The following is a 17,741-nucleotide window of genomic DNA, read 5'->3' on the forward strand; positions in this document are numbered from 1 at the left end:
GAATCTGGGTCCCCAGAAGATTACCCAGGTCTCTGCATTAACAGCCTAGTGATTAGTATCACAAGGCCATTGACTCCCCTGTGACATCTTAATTGGAGTTGTACCATTTTTGCCCATAGGGAGAAACTTTTGAGTTTCATTCCTGAACAGAAGCATGTGGACCAGGCAGTGAAAACAAGAAAATGCTGGAAATCACAGTGGGTCAGGCAGCATCCACGGAGAGAGGGCAAGCTAACATTTCAAGTCTAGATGACTCTTCAGCAGACTATTGATGCAGTGTTGCATTGTTACACTGACGCACCTCATGTCTCCTCAAATAACAAACCCAGCAATCCTGAAGAGTAAGAGAACTCATCCCAGAGTCTTGGCAACTTTTATCAACTTTCAAACGTAGCTCAACCACATCAGTGAAAATTGTTTCCAATGTGGAAAAGTAGAAACCAAATGACAAAGGTTTAGGGAAATAGGAAAAGAAAAATCTGCAGATTTTGTTTTAAACATTCGCGTTGTTGTTACTTGCAATGCACTGCCCAAAAGGGAGTTATAAAAAGGAGTCAAAACCTTTCAAAGAGAACTGGCTAAGTATAAGGTAGAGCTGAGGAGAAAGGGCAGGAGACTAGGGTTAATGTGCCAGTAAAGGATTGATGGGTCGAATGGTCTTTTCCAGTGCTCAATCATTTAATGATGGTATGAAGTAGTGGCTTATCTTGTTTGCTGTGCGTGGGATCCCACATGGGAGAGCTGGCTGTGAGTTCTGTCTGTACAGCGACTGTGCTTCTTAAGCCTGTCATTTCAGCACATGATCATAACTTTTAAAAGGAGTTTTATTTTGAAAAAAACATTTCTTCCCTGTACCATCTGGAATAGTTCTCCCTTTTCAATGGATGTCTGTAAACAGGGATACGCGAGGATTCCAGCTCCATTCTGCGACTGCAGAGGGACAAGGTTGACTGCTATTGTGTGAAATTGATCGAGATTAGGTTTCCCTGTAAACGGAAACAGCAGAGAATTTGGGCAAGGAAAGATTTTAATTTTGTAAAGAAAAGCTGCAAATGTTAAGTGCACAATAATATAATTATGGCTTCGCCTCTCCCAATATTTGGGAAAGCAGCTACAATGAAGAACATCCTCTGTGAAATAAGTAGCAGTCACTGCACAAGTTGTTGCCAGGCAATAGTCAGCCTTTAGCATGTTGATTATGTCAAACTCCTGCTCAATGAGCCCGACATGAAGTGTGTAGCCAAGTGAACGATTCCGTTCCCCCCTTCGACTGCCCAGAGGTCTGCACCTGTGCCCTGAGCAGTGTATTACCTGCAACAGCTGTCACTAGGGCTGCAGTGATGACCAACAAGCAATGACACATGGTGCTGGGTGAGATGAAGTTTTATTGTGTGTGATAAGCAGCATCAATCAAAGATCTGTCACTGCCCAGGGCTCTTGGCTGGTCTGCACAACCAAATACAGCCTGCCAGCAGTGACTGGCAAACAGCAACGTAAAAACACAGGAAGATTTCAAATCCAAGTCTGAGCTGTAGGAAATTACAAAGTCTCTTCCTTGCTGCCGCAGTTTACCAGCATTTTTCAATATAAACTAACATTCGAGTTTTATCCAAAAAGGGGCACAAACTAGTTACCTTTGTTTATCTCAACTGTGACAAGGAATCCTAATTTTTCTAAAATTGGGGTGTATTTCTCTATGCTATATATTGGGGCCCAGTTCATCAATGCCTTAATTGTAAAATTTGCTTTATAGTTTTCATATCCTTCTGTGGCCTCAGCTCCTCATTATTGTACCCACAAAGATCCCCCACAGCCTTTGAGATCTCTGCAATTCTGCTTTCAAGTCCATCGATTTAAAATCGCTCCATCATTGGTCCTGTGCCTCCAGAGAGGAGAACAGCAGTAGACCATATTGTCAATGCTCATCTTTGGCCTCACATCCACTTTCCTGCCCACTCTTGATATCCTTCCCGTGACAACAAAAATCTCTCGACCTTAACTATATCCAACATTGGGATGTCCACCCGCCTGAGGCGCAGCATTCCAAAAACACAAACCACAAAGTGCAGACATTTCTGCTCATCTCAGCCCAGTGACATTCCCCTTACCCCAGGAGTGTGCCCCATATTCCAGTTTCCCCAGCCAGGGAAGTCTCTGCCTCTGCTCAGTTAAATCACTTCATAATTCTCTATCTTTCAATGAAATCAGTGCTCACTTGTCACAAATCCAGAAAGTGAAGATACAAATCTTTCTGCCCCTCAACACAAAAGAATCCATTACAGTGAGGATTTATTGTACTGCCTCCAATGAAGATACATTCTTCCTCAAATATAGAGATCAAAACTGCAAAAAGTACTCGAAGAGGAAGTTGCATAAAAGCCCCACATAATTTTAGTAAGACCTCCATAGTATGAAAGGCCATGTTATTTGCTGCAAATTTTAAAGAAATGCAGATTATGCATTTATATAGTATCCAGCATATCCCAAAGAGTTTGACATCCAATGCAGTCACTGTTGAACATAAGCAAACATGGTAGCCTATTTGCAAGCACTACAACCTAAATGTTCAGTAGAAATACAGAACAGTGGAACTGAACCGCTCGAACGAATGCAGACATTAACCCAAAACATCAACCTAGATTCTCTCCCTGTCTACTGATGCTGTTGGACCATTTTCTATTTACCTTTCAGATTTCTTCTGAACACAGTAAGTTCCTTTTGAGACATTAAATCTCTGTGAAGTTCCCAGAGAAACTGATCGGGCTACTAGCAAGTAATACCCTGCTGTTCTTCAAAAGTGCGTAGAAGGATCTTTGATACCCCACTGAGTTTTACCTGGCACCTCTAGCACGCTGCACCCTCTCAGCACTGCCCTGAACTATGCACCTCCAATAACTGAGGCTGACTAACCTTCTAATTCAGAGGTCATCATCGCAGGTGAGTGATTTTTAATAAATTGCATGGCACTATTTTGAAGAACAGCACGGGAATCATCCCCACGGCCCTGGTCAATATTTGATATTCCATTAATAATGCAAGATTCTATGATTATTCGATCACTATCTCAAGGCTGCTTGTGGAACCTTGTGCACAAACAGTACTTCCTTCCTGACAACTAACTGTGAAGCTCTTTAGAGTATTCTCAGGCACTGAAAAACACAAGTTTTCTTTCTTTTCCATCTCTTAAGCAAGCTGCTGTGTGTTGTCAAATGTTGCTTCTCCTACTTGGATACAGTCAGTACCTTCTGGTAACCACTCTGAACTCTCTCCCTAACATGTTCTGATGCTCACGTGACAAGTGCCATCGTCAGCCAATATCTCAGAGTCTTCAGACGCAGTTGGCTGGAATCTGACTGCCAGTTCCAGCAAGAAATTGAGATTAGATTAGATTAGACTCCCTACAGTGTGGAAACAGGCCCTTCAGCACAACTAGTCCACACCGACCCTCCGAAGAGTAACCCATCCAGACCCATTCCCCCTAACTAATGCACCCAACTCTATAACCAATTTAGCATGACCAATTCACCTGACCTGCACATCTTTGGACTGAGAGAGGAAACTGGAGCACTCTGAGGAAACCCACACAGACACGGGGAGAACGTGCAAACTCCACACAGTCACCCGAGGCTGGAATCGAACCTGGGTCCCTGCTGCTGTGAGGCAGCAGTGCTAACCACTGACCCACCGTGCTGCCCCTTGAAAACTAAAACTGTGAATTAAGTATCATGGTGTGTTTGGACTCCCAACTTATGGAATGATGAGACCATTGTACCTACAGTAGCTCCTTGACAGTGTTATCCAATTATTCCCATTCTCCTGTCTTGATCCCAAGGCCACACAATTTGTTTCCCTCATACTCAAATATCCTTTGAAAATGATAATTGATTCTGCTTTCCCAGATCACAAATCTCCCAATAAAACTAGTCACCTTGAATCAGTGTCTGCTGGTTATTAATCCCCAAGCTCAGTACAGAAGATGGCCCTTTATTAAGTTTATTAAAAACGCCCTCAAAATTTTTTAAACACATCAATTAAACTTCCCAGGTTGTAAAGAGAACAACCCCAACTTCTTCAGATTCTCCAACTCCCACTATTCTAGTAAACCCCTCTGCTCTTTAAGATCTTGTAGTATTTTAAAGTTTCTCAACTGTCCTTCTGAACAAAACCAATTTAACTGCGAGGTTGTGAAATTCAGGAAGACAGTAGACAATAGCTTTTATATCTACGAAGAGAAGATTTTATAAAGGTCTTGAAGATTGCGAAGGAGCTTGTTGTATAGACAGAGAGAAGCCATTGCCATGTATAGGGGAGAGCAGAGCCAGCAGTCACAAATACAAGATTACCATCATAAATCCAATTGGCAGCTGGTTTTAAGTAGTGTGCCTTAAATGATGGGGAAGTGCCGACGTTGGACTGGGGTGGGCAAAGTCAGAAGTTACCAGCGGACTTCACCTGATGAAGGGCAGTGCTCCGAAAGCTTGTGATTTCAAACAAACCTGGTGGACTATAACCTGGTGTTGTGTGACTTCTGACTGTGTCTTAAATAGAGGGGGCACATTGGTGAGCAAGACAGAGCAAGAGAGACCGAGAGCATGCATGAGCATGAGCATTAGATGGACTTAGTAAGGGACTACCAGAATGTAGGAGGAAGGTTCAAACTCCAGTGGAGAAGTGATCAAAATCAAGGGATGTGCAAAGGCCAGGATTTAGGGAGCACATCGAGGCGAGGGCTGTGGGATGGAGCGGATTACAATTAGGAAGGGAATCTGAAAACAAGGCAAAGCCTTCAAAATGAAGTATTACTTCGTCAGCAACCAATAGGTCAGCAAGCACTGGGATAAGGAGCGCATGGGACTTGCTGTGATTTAAGGTGCAGGGCAGCAGAGTGGACACACAAATTCAGAATGGGAGACCATTGATTCAGCAAATCTAGAGAGCAAATAAAGGCAGAGATAAGCATTTCGCAAATTATCAAGGCAGAGTTAGGGTAAGTTTGGACAGGACAAAGTTCCAAGGACTGTGATAGGATTTGAACCCAAACCAGGAGAATTAGCTTGGATTACTGGGTCAGTGGCATTACCAATATCTCATAATCTTTCCCAATGAAGCTGTAGCATTTTGAGTTTCAGAACCAGAAGAGAAAATGTACATGTGAGTAAACCTCCAGAACACAGTGGAGAGACTGATCCCATTTTACTGTGGGTCAGTTCCTGCCTGCAGCTTTCACTGCTCAAGTTCTCAAATTATGTAATACTTCATTTTTAATATTCTTAATCAAACTGCTCAAATGTGCTGTGACATACCTCTAGAGCAGGCAGGATTTGAACTATCAGCTACATCTGTTAATGACACTGCACCACAAGAGCTCTAATATTTCATTTGTTTACATACAAAGCAATCATAAAAAAATGTGTTTGGAAATACCAATACATTTACATTCTCCACAGGGAAACAATCAAAACTCCTAGTGCAATAAATTGGACTTTGGGTGGTGCTTTGATATTTAAAACATGTCAACTTTATAGGATGCTGGCAACGACATGGATCTAATTCAATGCTCAACATTAATCAAGAATTCCATATGAAATGTTGCAGGGACATGTTATATTTAAAATAGGGGCAGGCAGAATCATGCACCTCAGAAACTGGTATCATCCGCCATCCTGACTTGGAAAGATATCACTGTTCTGTCACTGGGTCAAAATCCTCGAACTCTCTCCCTCGCAGTGTCATCAGACAGCCCACCCATTGCAGCAGCTCACCCCATCTTCTCAACAGGCAACTCAGATGGGCAATAAATGCTGGCCCAGTCAGCAGTGCCCACATCCAAAAACATAAGCACAACAGAAACAAACATTCTTGTCATGTCCACTGAGCTGATGGGAAATACTGGGATTTTGTGTAGAGTCATAGAGATGTACAGCATGGAAACAGACCCTTCGGTCCAACCCGTCCATGCCAACCAGATATCCCAACCCAATCTAGTCCCACCTGCCAGCACCCGGCCCATATCCCTCCAAACCCTTCCTATTCATATACCCATCCAAATGCCTTTTAAAATGTTGCAATTGTACCAGCCTCCACTACTTCCTCTGGCAGCTCATTCCATACACGTACCACCCTCTGTGTGAAAAAGTTGCCCCTTGGGTCCCTTTTATATCTTTCCCCTGTAACTTTGATTATGAAGGAAATTAAACCAAAGGAAAGGAGGGGATGCCAAATTCAAAGTAAAGTTAATTCTTTTGGAAACCAAAAAGATCCGCAGAGATGAAGGTGCAGTTAATAGTTTAGCAAGGCAGCACAATGGCACAGTGGTTAGCACTGCTGCCTCACAGCGCCAGGGACCCGGGTTCGATTCTGGCCTATGGTGGTTTAGGGTGAGAGGGGAAAGATATAAAAGAGACCTAAAGGGCAATGCTTTCACACAGAGGGTGGTATGTGTATGGAATGAGCTGCCAGAAGAAGAGGTGGAGGCTGGTACAATCGCAACATTTAGGAGGCATTTGGATAGGTATATGAATAGGAAGGGTTTGGAGGGATATGGGCCGGGTGCTGGCAGGTGGGACTAGATTGGGTTGGGATATCTGGTCGGCATTGATGGGTTGGACCGAAGGGTCGGTTTCCATGCTGTACATTGCTATAACTGACTGTGTGGAGTTTGCATATTCTCCCCATGTCTGCATTGGCTTCCTCTGGGTGCTCTAGTTTCCTCCCTCTGTCCAAAGATGTGCAGGTTAGGTGAATTGGCAATGGTAAATTGCCCATAAAGGCCCAGGGATGTGTAGGTTAGGTGCATTAGTCAGGGATGAATGTAGAATAATAGGGTAGGGGAATAGGTTTGGGTAAGATATTCTTCAGACAGTCAGTGTGCACTTGTTGGGCCAAAGGGCCTGTTTCCACACTTCAGGGATTCTATGATGATGCCAGGGACAACTGATCCCCATTCACAATTCTTCAAATTATTGCAGCATATTCAACATGCTGAGGACAGCCCTTATATATTGGAGTAGCGAGTTCTCTGTTCATTTTCACAGCTGGAGAAACCAGGACCCACAAACTCAGCTCCCCCTGTGGCTGTGTCTCACAACACCTCACCAGGCCTAACGTGTCAAGCATACTGTGTAAAACAAAGGTTTGCGTTTATATAGCGCCTTTCACGTTTCAAAGCACTTTGCAGAGAGTGGTGTACTTTTTGGAAGAGTCATCATAGTGACTCAAAGGCATGGTGAGGTGGGGATGTTTGGGGAGGGAATCACAAGGGAGCCTCAAATGTGTGCTGATTGCAGAGTCCTACAGGAACGGAGCCGGAAAGCTTTCACACTGACAGTCGAAGAGAAAGCAGAATCCTGCAACTGGAATCTCAGATTTTCCACAGCTTTTACAATTTTCATGGGGCTGTGGCAAAGCAACCACAGCACTAAACTAAAGCTGCCTTTGATGGAGGCAAAGTTTAAGAAAACAGCATGAGAGCAAATTTTAAAAAAAGCACAGTCTTTTGTTCCGCGCTGATGGTTTTTGAGAGGGCCTCTCACTGTGCAGCTGCTCGTCTGCTGTAATTGCAGTGTTGAAAAGAAAATGGACAAAATGTTCAATAAAAGTTCATTACTTCACTGGAGAATGAGGTATTTACAATTCCTGAAGGGCAACTGAGTTTTTAAGTGGTGCTCAACTATTTTTAAGACAGTAACTTCACTGGAGGGAATTGGTTTGCTTTTTAGTGAAGTGACACTGTCATCATTATCCCCCACAATGCCTGGGTTCCCCCGACTCTAACCTGTTGATCATCCCTGAATTTCATTGCTCCATCATTGATGCCATACGTTCCATTGCTTTGACACGCCCTTGGGATTCCTTCCACCTCACGATGCTTTTCACTGCTCTTTTAAACATCTCTCTTTGACCGAGACTTTGGTCAAATTTGTTCTAATATCTGTTGGTGACAGCCTAGGCGTAGTCAGTAGCATGTCTGTCTCAACGTCAGAAGGTTGAGTCTCCAACTCTCACGGCAGCAATGGATACCAACGATCAGGGAGGACAGTCCAGTGTAGCATTGGTGAAGGTGTTAACTTTCAATTTAAAAAACTGGAGGTCTTTCCCACCCTCTCAGATGGATGTACACTATTTGGAAGAAGAGCAGGGGAGTTTTGTCTGCTGTCCTGCCAAAATTAACCCTTCAATCAATAACGCACACAAGAAAACGTAGTCACCACATTGCTGCTTGTGGGATCTTACTGCGCAAAAATGGCTGTTTCCCACCTTGCAACTATGATGACTCTTCAAAACGTACACCACTCTCTGCAAATTGCTTTGAAATTAGTGTGTGAGAGAAAGGCACTATATGAATGCAAACCTTTGTTTTGCACGATTTGCTTGACAAATCTTGTTAGCCAACACACCTCCTGAGAAACTGGAGAGATTTTACAAGAACACTATAAATTCAAGTAGTTGCTGCTCATGGGTAAGACTCTGAAGAAGAAAAAGATGAAGCAGGTTATATCACTGGGATGTAACCAAATTCTCTACCCATTATGCCAGAGATTGTGACCCACATAGCCACAAATTAATTTTTAGCCAACATGAGTAATCCAACTTATTCATTCTCAAAAGTACTCTGTGTAATATTCCAATTCCCTTGCAAGGTGATAGATTTGTTTTTTAAGATTCGATTACTTACAGTGTGGAAACAGGCCCTTCGGCCCACCAAGTCCACACCGACCCTCCAAAGAGCAACCAACTCCGACCCATTCCTCTACATTTACCCCTTCACCTAACACTACGGGCACTTTAGCATGGCCGATTCACCTAACTTGCATATTTTTGGACTGTGGGAGGAAACCGGAGCACCCGGAGGAAACCCACGCAGACACGGGGAGAATGTTGCCTGAGGTGGGAATTAAACCTGGGTCTCTGGCGCTGTGAGGCAGCAATGCTAACCACTGTGCCACCATGCCACCCATGATGCTGTGTACCCAGTAAGGAGGGAATGCAATGTCAAATTAGAGGGAAGGACCAAACCAACCATTTTAAATGGAGTAATTATCCCATTGAAGTTAATGATTCCTGTAAAGTAGCAGGTCAAGGACACACATGTAAATGCAGTGTTTGTAGATTAAAACTCTCAGACAGTGTCAACTCCTTTGCCAGATACATAGAGAATAATAAATATCCTTGAAAAGGACCTGGAGGGCCAGAGATGCAGCATGTAATGGAGATTGAAAGGAGTAGAAGAAAGAATGAGAAAAGTCAAATGGCAGTGGTCTAGTGGCACCAAACGTTTGGTTTTGAAATTGGAATGGAAGGGAAGTCAAAAGGAAATACAGTCTCAGTTTTAAAAATCTTGAATACAAAGAGATTTGAAATGTGAAAGTTGCCTCTTGTTCTCTCCAACACACCATCCTGTTCAGACATGACATATATTGGAAAACATACCGAAATTTAAGAGGAAGAATTACCGTCAAGTTGCTCAACAGCGACGGTTTGGAGGTTGAAGTTTGGGGCTGGTTAAGTTGAGCTATCAGACCATGGGTGTGCTGTGAGAGATATAATCAAGGAAGAAACAAAGTTTAAGTGAAGCAAGCAATAGTTGGAAAGTTTGCCCACAGGAGAGTCACAGGTGCTGGGAAAGGACACCTTTGAGTGAGAGACAATAGGATTCATTTTGATTTTGAGGCAGTTGATCATCATTTTGATGTACGAAAGTAACATTCTTTTTCATTTCTATCTTTTTGCAAGATTTGATCTGGCTGTGACTGCTTAATTTCTGCATTGAACTTGTTCTCAAGAAGCGTAGGCAGGTGGCATGTGGAGTGCATAGGAAACAGAAGGTGAACACATCAGGGGTTTAATGATGAAGAGTGGAACAATAGTCTCCAGCTGCATACAAGGTAACCAGACTGGACAAGCTCATCAGCTATCCATACATTCTGGACAATGACATGCTAAACCTCACCCTGGGGAGGTGAATCAACTGGGGTTGGGAGACAGACCGGGAATGGCGGGAGGAGACAGATAGGGGAAGTCAAGACAGAGAGAGAGGGGATGGGTAAACAGATAGAGAGGGACAGAGAGCACAAAGGAAAGATTGGGGGTGGTGAGTTCTCCCCTTGAGCCACACAGAAAACAAACAGAAGCTCATCAAGAGGAAAGCAGGGAGGATCTGTGCAACGAATGGAAGTTCCATCATGCTCCGTACAAATTGGTCTGTCCAGGGGTTAAGTGTGAATTAGCTGAGATTGCATTAATTGTTTCTATTTTAACTGAAACATTAAATTTCTATTGAGTTAATTGCCACTTTAATCGCAATCAGCGTTTCAGATGGGACTTGGTTCAGCGTTCAGTTGGGGGCTTGCTTCACTGTTTCCAAGCAGTTTAAGCAGCAGAATGCCTTTAGCCCTATAATTATGCATGTACAGTACTAAAATATAGAAAGTCTTGTGTCCCATCAACTGTCCATTATGTGCTACTTGTTTCCTCTACAAAAACAATCTCACAATACCAAACAAAAATCAAGTTTTTAATGTTGATTAGGCTCTTGGTCAGATTCTTGTTAAACAAACACAGACTTGGTCTTGGTTTAACGCCTCACCTGAAAGACGGTGTCTCCAACATTGCAACTCTCCCTCAGCATCGGACTGATGAGTACCAGGCTAAAGTGGGAGTAGAACAGGCCCTTCGGCCCACCATATCTGTGCCAACCATAATGCTATTCTAAACTGACCTCATCTCCTGCACATGCACAGTAACCATCTATTCCCTGCCTGTACATATGTCTGAATGTCTCAAACATTGCTACCATATCTGCTTCTACCACCTTCCCTGGCAGCACATTCCAGGTACCTACTTCCGTCTGTATAAAAGCTTTCCTTACACACCACCTTTAAACATCCCCCCCTCTCACCATAAACCTTTGTCCCCTGGTAGTTAACATTTCCACCCTGAGAAAGAGACTTTGACTATCCACAAACCTCTCTCTAAACTTACCATCATCCGTGCCTTTCTCCCTGATGAACACCAATATGAAAAACAGCCTCACCCTCTTCCTCTGGTTCAAGACCATTTTCCCCATTTTGTCATTGAGTGGACCGACCCTTTCACTCATTACCCTCTTGCTCCTAATATACATATAAAATGCCATGGGATTCTCCTTAATTCTACTTGCCAAGGACACTTCATGGCCTCTTCAACCCTCTTAAATTTCTTTTTTTAAGTTCTTTTGTGCTTCCTCTACACTCAAGGGCCTTATTTGATTTATATTTCCTTACCTTACATTTGTTTCCTTTTTCTTTTTTACTAAACAGAGAACATCTCTCACAGTATTTGTGAGAAGACAGCAGAGTTAATACTTCAGGGTCCAATGACCCCTCTGCAGAACTCATGAAGAATCAATGGTTAGCACTGCTGCCTCACAGTGCCAGAGACCCGGGTTCAATTCCCACCTCAGGTGACTCTCTGCGTGGAGTTTGCACATTCTCCCTGTGTCTGCGTTGGGTTTCCCCTGGGTGCTCCGGTTTCCTCCCACAATCCAAAAATGTGCAGGTTAAGTGAATTGGTCATGCTAAATTGCCCGTAGTGTTAGGTGAAGGGGTAAATGTAGGGGAATGGGCCTGGGTGGGTTATGCTTCGGCAGATCACGCTTCGGCGGGTCGGTGTGGACATGTTGGGCCAAAGGGCCTGTTTCCACACTGTAGGGAATCTAATCTAAAACTTTAACTCTGTTTTCTCTCGACAGATGCTGAGCTTTTCCAGTAATTTGTTTTTGTTTCTGACATTCAGCATCCATAGTTCTTGGACTTTTCAAAAAAAACGTAACTTCTCCCATTATCCAAGTTTCCCAAATCTTGCCATCCTTACCTTTCATCTTCACAGGAACATACTCGTTCTGAACTCTGATTAACTGGCTTTTAAAAGACACCCATATGTCAGATATGGATTTAGCTTCAAACAGCTGCTCTCAATCCAACTTTTCCACTTTCTGTCTAATACTGCTAATAATTAGCCTTCCCCCAATTTAGCACTAAGTACAGGACCAATCTTATTCTTTTCTGTAACTATTCTAAAACTTGTGCAATTATGATCCCAAAATACTCCCCCACTGAAACTTCAATCACCTGGCCTGGCTCATTCGCCCCTATATGATCTAATACAGCCCCTGTTCTAGAAGGACTTTCTACATATTGTTTCAAGAATCCAACTGGATGCACCTAACAAATTCGAACCCAGTTGGACCCTGGGCACTAAGGATATCCCAGTGAATACGGAGGCAATTAAAATCACTCACTACCACGACCCTGCTTACATATCTGTTGCTCTAATTCCCACAGCTATTGAAGTCTAAATTATAAGCCCATCATTAGAATGAGAAAGGTGCAATCACTATGTTCTATCCATACGGTCTCACTGGATGCGCCCTCCAAGACATCCTCCCTCTGTGACATTCTCCTTAATCAGCAATGAAAATTCCCCACCCCTTTTCCATCCCTTTCCATTTTGTCTGAAATATCTAAACCTTAGAACATTGAGTTGTCAGTCCTGCCCTTCCTTCAATCAAGTTTCTGTAATGGCTACCACATTGGAGTCCCAAGCACTAATCCAGGCTCTTAGATAATCTGCCTCCTCTGTTATACTCCTTGCATTAAAATAAATACTGTTCAGACCATTAGATGTTCATTAAACTGGATCTGCCTATACTTCCTCCTTGACTTACTTGATTTAACTCCTCTCCTTGCTTCTCTTCAAATTAGCACTTCACTTGCTGACCAACTACTTTGGTTCCCAAACCCCCACCACACTAGTTTAAATCCTCCCCAGTGACACTAAGAAACCTCCTTGCCAGGATATTGGTGCCCCTCCAGTTTAGGTCCTTTTTGTACAGGTCCCACTTACCCTGGAAGTGATAGACAACAGACAATAGGTGCAGGAGTAGGCCATTCAGCCCTTCAAGCCAGCACCACCATTCATTATGGTCATGGCTGATCATCCAAAATTAGTATCCTGTTCCTGCCTCATCTCCATAACCATTGATTCCATTGTCTTTAAGAGCACTCACCGTCTCTTTCTTGAAAGTCCCAAAGACCTAGATATCTGAATCCATCCCTCCTACAGCAGCAGCTTAATTATTTGTTCAACTGTACTATCTTCCTATTTCTGGCTCACTAGCACATTGCATGGGGAGTAATCCTGAGATTACAATCCTGGAGGACCTGTTTTCAACTTCCTAAATTCCGCTCATTGGCAGCAATAGAGATGAGGTCCTATGTCATTAGCACCAATACAGATCGCGACCTCTGGCTGCTGACTGTCCCCCTCAGAATGTCCTGTGCCCACACAGAAACATCCTTTACACTGAACCATCTGACTCTAGAGGCAATAGCAATGCTCAGTGATCCAGAGTTGACAAGAGTAACAAGAAAAACAGCAAAATACTACACACATGTTGAAATCTGAAATGAAAACAGAAAGTGCTGGGAATACTAGAGAGGAGAAGCAGTGTATGTGGAAAGAAACTGGAAATGTGAGACTTATTTTTGAAGATAAGAGGGGATGCACCTTTAGAGAAATGAACTTTTTTCTTTAGAATTTAAATTTCAAGAAAAAATACAGGTGAAGCTTTTTGGATAAACTTAGTAAGCCAGTCTTCAAAAACTGTCTTAAGCTTTTTCTTCCAGGCTAGCTCTCTTTAGAAAGTTTCACTTCATCTTTCACATATTTATCTCAAGGTGCATGTTTTAGGCAACTCTTACCATTAAGTGTATACTTGAATACTAAGTTCCTAAGGAGTGTTGCTGAACAAAGAGACCTTGGAGTGCAGGTTCATAGCTCCTTGAAAGACTTTGGACCTTCATAGACCTTGGAGTCGCAGGTAGATAAGATAGTGAAGGTGGTATGGTCTGGTTTCATTTATTGGTCAGAATATTGAGTACAGGAGTTGGGAGGTCATGTTGCATCTGTACAGGATATTGGTTAGGCCACTGTTGGAATATTGCGTGCAATTCTGGTCTCCTTCCTATCGGAAAGATGTTGTGAAACTTGAAATGGTTCAGCAAAGATTTACAAAGATGTTGCCAGGATCAGATGATTTGAGCTATAGGGAGAGGCTGAACAGGCTGGGGCTGTTTTCCCTGGAGCGTCGGAGGCTGAGGGACGACCTTATAGATTATGAGGGGCATGGATAGGGTAAATAGGCAAAGTCTTTTCCTTGGGTTTGGGGAGTCCAGAACTAGACGGCATAGGTTTAGGGTGAGAGGACAAAGATATGAAAGAGACCTAAGGGGCAACTTTTTCACACAGAGGATAGTGCATGTATGGAATGAGCTGCCAGAGGATGTGGTGGAGGCTGGTACAATTGCAACATTTAAGAGGCCTTTGGATGGGTGTATGAATAGAAGGGTTTGGAGGGATATGGGCCAGGTGCTGGCAGGTGGGACTAGATTGGGTTGGGATATCTGGTCGGCATGGACAGGTTGGACCGAAGGGTCTGTTTCCATGCTGTACATCTCTATGACTCTAAGTGACCGTATTTTCCTCTTCTCTGCCTTGCCAGTGCCTTGTTTGTCTTAACCCTGACCCTTGGGCATTTACCTGGAGGGGGGGTGGGGGTGGGGGGGTGGAAAGAGTCAGTGTCTTACTCCATCTCTGTAAGAGAAAAGGCAAAGCATGTGCCGTGGGTTGGTGCTCCATACCTGTGTGGGACCTGAGATGGCGTTTCAGTGCTGTGTGGCTTGGGAACGTTCGGTCACATTCGCTGCAGATGTAAGTGCGGACTCCAGCGTGCACCTCCATGTGCTGCTGCAAGGCTATCTGTGTCTGGAACCGTTTCCCACAGAGCAGGCAGAAGACAGCCATGTCAGTACCTGTCCAACAACAGAAAAAAAGAGGTGTTGGTTAAATAACAATGAATTACCATTGCTAATGTTCACAACTGGTAAGCAAGTTTAAGAATTGATAGGCTCACCAATCATCAATTTCCAAAACCTGGTCTCTACAAACAGCATCTCTCCTTTAGCATTCCCATTGTTTTGGGGAACATGTTCAATTTATCTATTAGTTACCTGTTAATCTTGCTGTGGAAAGTTCTGTCTGATGGTTTAAGTTATATCACTGAGCATTGAAGGAAAGGTCTTGAATTTATATGGTAGCCTTCACAGGATACTCTAAACAGTTTTAGACACAATGACTAGACTTTGAAGATTCTTTGTGTTAAATACACTTCTTGCATTAACAACAATCGAAAATAATAGTCACCTTCACAGAGAGGAGATTCAGCCTCTTGACAAACACACAGGCGAAACTCTTTGGAAAATGGTCAGAGTTAACAGAATTATCTGGATAATCACCCTTCCGTCGATTTTCATTTAATTAAAAAAAGGAATTTTGAAAAATGATATAGCAGGCTATTCCAGCTTCTCTATTTTGTAAAATAAATATTTCCTGTAACCCTACCACAGTTGTCAGAGAATACAAATAATCAATAGCTAGTGATCAGAAAGTGGCATCACCAGTTAGTGTTCACATAGAATCGATCTCAGGGAGCTAATGAGGCACATTGGTAATGCCACTTTTTGATCACTAGCTATTGATTATTTGTATTCTCTGACAACTGTGGTAGGTTCCACTGCCATGGATATCCAGTTTACCTGTAGTCTGTCGTCTTATAGTCAGGAAGAATAGTGATTTTAGTGTCCTCCAAATTGTATTCTGACATTGCACTCTGGGTCTGAGAGGGTTACAGGAAATATTTATTTTACAAAATAGAGAAGCTGGAATAGCCTGCTATATCATTTTTTTCAAAATTGTTTTTTTTAAACATATGAAAATCGATAGATGGATGACCGTCCAGTGTCCTCTGAGCTAGGAGTACAAATTCAAGTCCCACCTGCAGTAGCGATGTGTAAAAATTCTCTGTGCAGGCTAATTGGAAAATATCTAGAATTCCCTTGCAGGAACAGGCCAAATTGCCCCAACAGGACTGGGCCAGTATCAAGGTTCCACATATCCATCTGCTTAACATATCTTTCTATTTCTTTATCCATCATTAGTTTGTCTACCTTTATCCTCTGAATTTGCTATTGCAGGAAGTAATTCAGACAAGTTCTGCAAGTTCTGCATTAACCAGTCTCAAGACAATGAGGTCTCCTCGAATTTATAAACTCAAAGGCCTCTGCCAGGTCAACCTTAAGTATTCTCTTTGCTGAAGTAAAGAGTCCCACTAGTTCACTCTTTGCTGACATCCATAACCTGTGTTTTGATTTCAATCTAGCAAATCTTTACCATATCCTGTTCTCTGTCTCGAAAAATATTGTAACTAACCTTGGGATGAAGCTGCTCATTTAACAAGGTTATTAGATTAGATATCCTACTGGATGGAAACAAGCTCTTCAGCCCAAGTCCACACCAACCCTCCAAAGAGTAACCCACCCAGACCCATCTCCCCATTTACCCCTGACTAATGCACCTAACACTATAGGCACCTAAACACTATTTAGCATGGCCAGTTCACCTAACCTGCACACCTGTGGATTGTAGGAGGAAACCCATGCAGACACAGGTCACACAGACAGTCACCTAAAGCAGGAATCGAACCTGGATCCCTGACGCTGTGAGGCAGCAGTGCTAACCATTGCACCACTGTGACGCTCAGTTATGCAGTCCTTCACTTTCTTTTCCAGAGAGGTCATAAATGACACAGACTCTGAAAACCTGGGGTTTGAAGGGTTTTGGTGCCAGTTTGATAATAGCTAACAGATACTGCCAAGTTGAAAAAAAACACTTGTACAATGAAAGAGGTGTGGCCAGTTCTCCCCAGCATGGCTTTTCACTGGTTTGGGTTTTTTTAAGCAGTAGTGGGAAGAAAAGCTGCTGGACCCACAGAATCAGGTCCAGGCTGTACCCACTCTCTGCCTTCTCTCCTGTAAAACCCTGTGTTTGATTTTACCTTTCATGCCAAGGGGTGTTTATGGGGATTGTTGCAAGTATTTGTCATTAAGTGGGACAATCTGTTGGATTTCCGGATAGGAGAAGTCATTTGGTATTCTGTTTTCTGTTCTTTGTGTTTGATTCAGTAATTTTGCAAATAAATTCTGTTTTGTTTAAAACTAAGTGGTTTGACCAGTTGATTCTCTCCTGGAATATCCATGTTACAGATACTTAAAACAACTAGCAAAGTTAGGGTCTGGGCTAGCTTCTTGAAATATTTTGAGGGGTCTGGCCTACTCCATAACCTGTTTAGAGATGTGATGACACATCTCTGGAGCAGGTGGGAGTTGAACCTGAACCTCCTGAGTCAGAGGTGGAGACACTACCACAGTTACCACAAAAGCCATCCTTCTGTCACTAGCTTTTTTAAAAAAAATTGCAAGGATGATTATTTACAGGACTCAAAATGCAATCAAGAAATGAGGTTAGAGAAAGTGTTAGTGTCGGAAATTCTAGTCGATATTTCCTTTCCAGTCCAGCGATACGAAAGTGCCCTTATTGCGACCATATAAGGCCTTATATTCCCCCAAAACATATTCCACTGTGTCACTGATTTTGCAGTTTGTTGACAAAATGATACACTTTAAATGGGCACAGGGGTAACTGACTTCACTTCCATTTCAAAGGCAGTGAGAACACAAGCTCATCTGAAAACAGAATACCAGGAAATGAACTAAATAGTGTGAGAATGCTGTGACAAGACTAACTGTGCAGGTGCACAATAAACCACTGGAGTTCTGGGAGTTTCACAGTTGTGACCAGCCTCAATG

At 43.0% G+C, this 17,741-nt stretch overlaps 1 protein-coding gene across 4 annotated transcripts in view; it reads right to left on the minus strand.

The window, feature by feature from the left end:
- Positions 1 to 17,741, minus strand: part of zbtb16a (zinc finger and BTB domain containing 16a) — a 271,241-nt gene that overhangs the window by 20,312 nt on the left and 233,188 nt on the right. For all 4 annotated transcript variants that reach the window (XM_072593392.1, XM_072593390.1, XM_072593394.1 and 1 more), the window contains exon 5: positions 14,679 to 14,849. In XM_072593392.1, the coding sequence (XP_072449493.1) occupies positions 14,679 to 14,849 (171 nt within the window). The remainder of the gene's footprint in view (positions 1 to 14,678; positions 14,850 to 17,741) is intronic.

This window comes from Chiloscyllium punctatum, chromosome 23, assembly GCF_047496795.1.
Source record: "Chiloscyllium punctatum isolate Juve2018m chromosome 23, sChiPun1.3, whole genome shotgun sequence".
In the NCBI taxonomy this organism is placed as follows: Eukaryota; Metazoa; Chordata; class Chondrichthyes; order Orectolobiformes; family Hemiscylliidae; genus Chiloscyllium; species Chiloscyllium punctatum.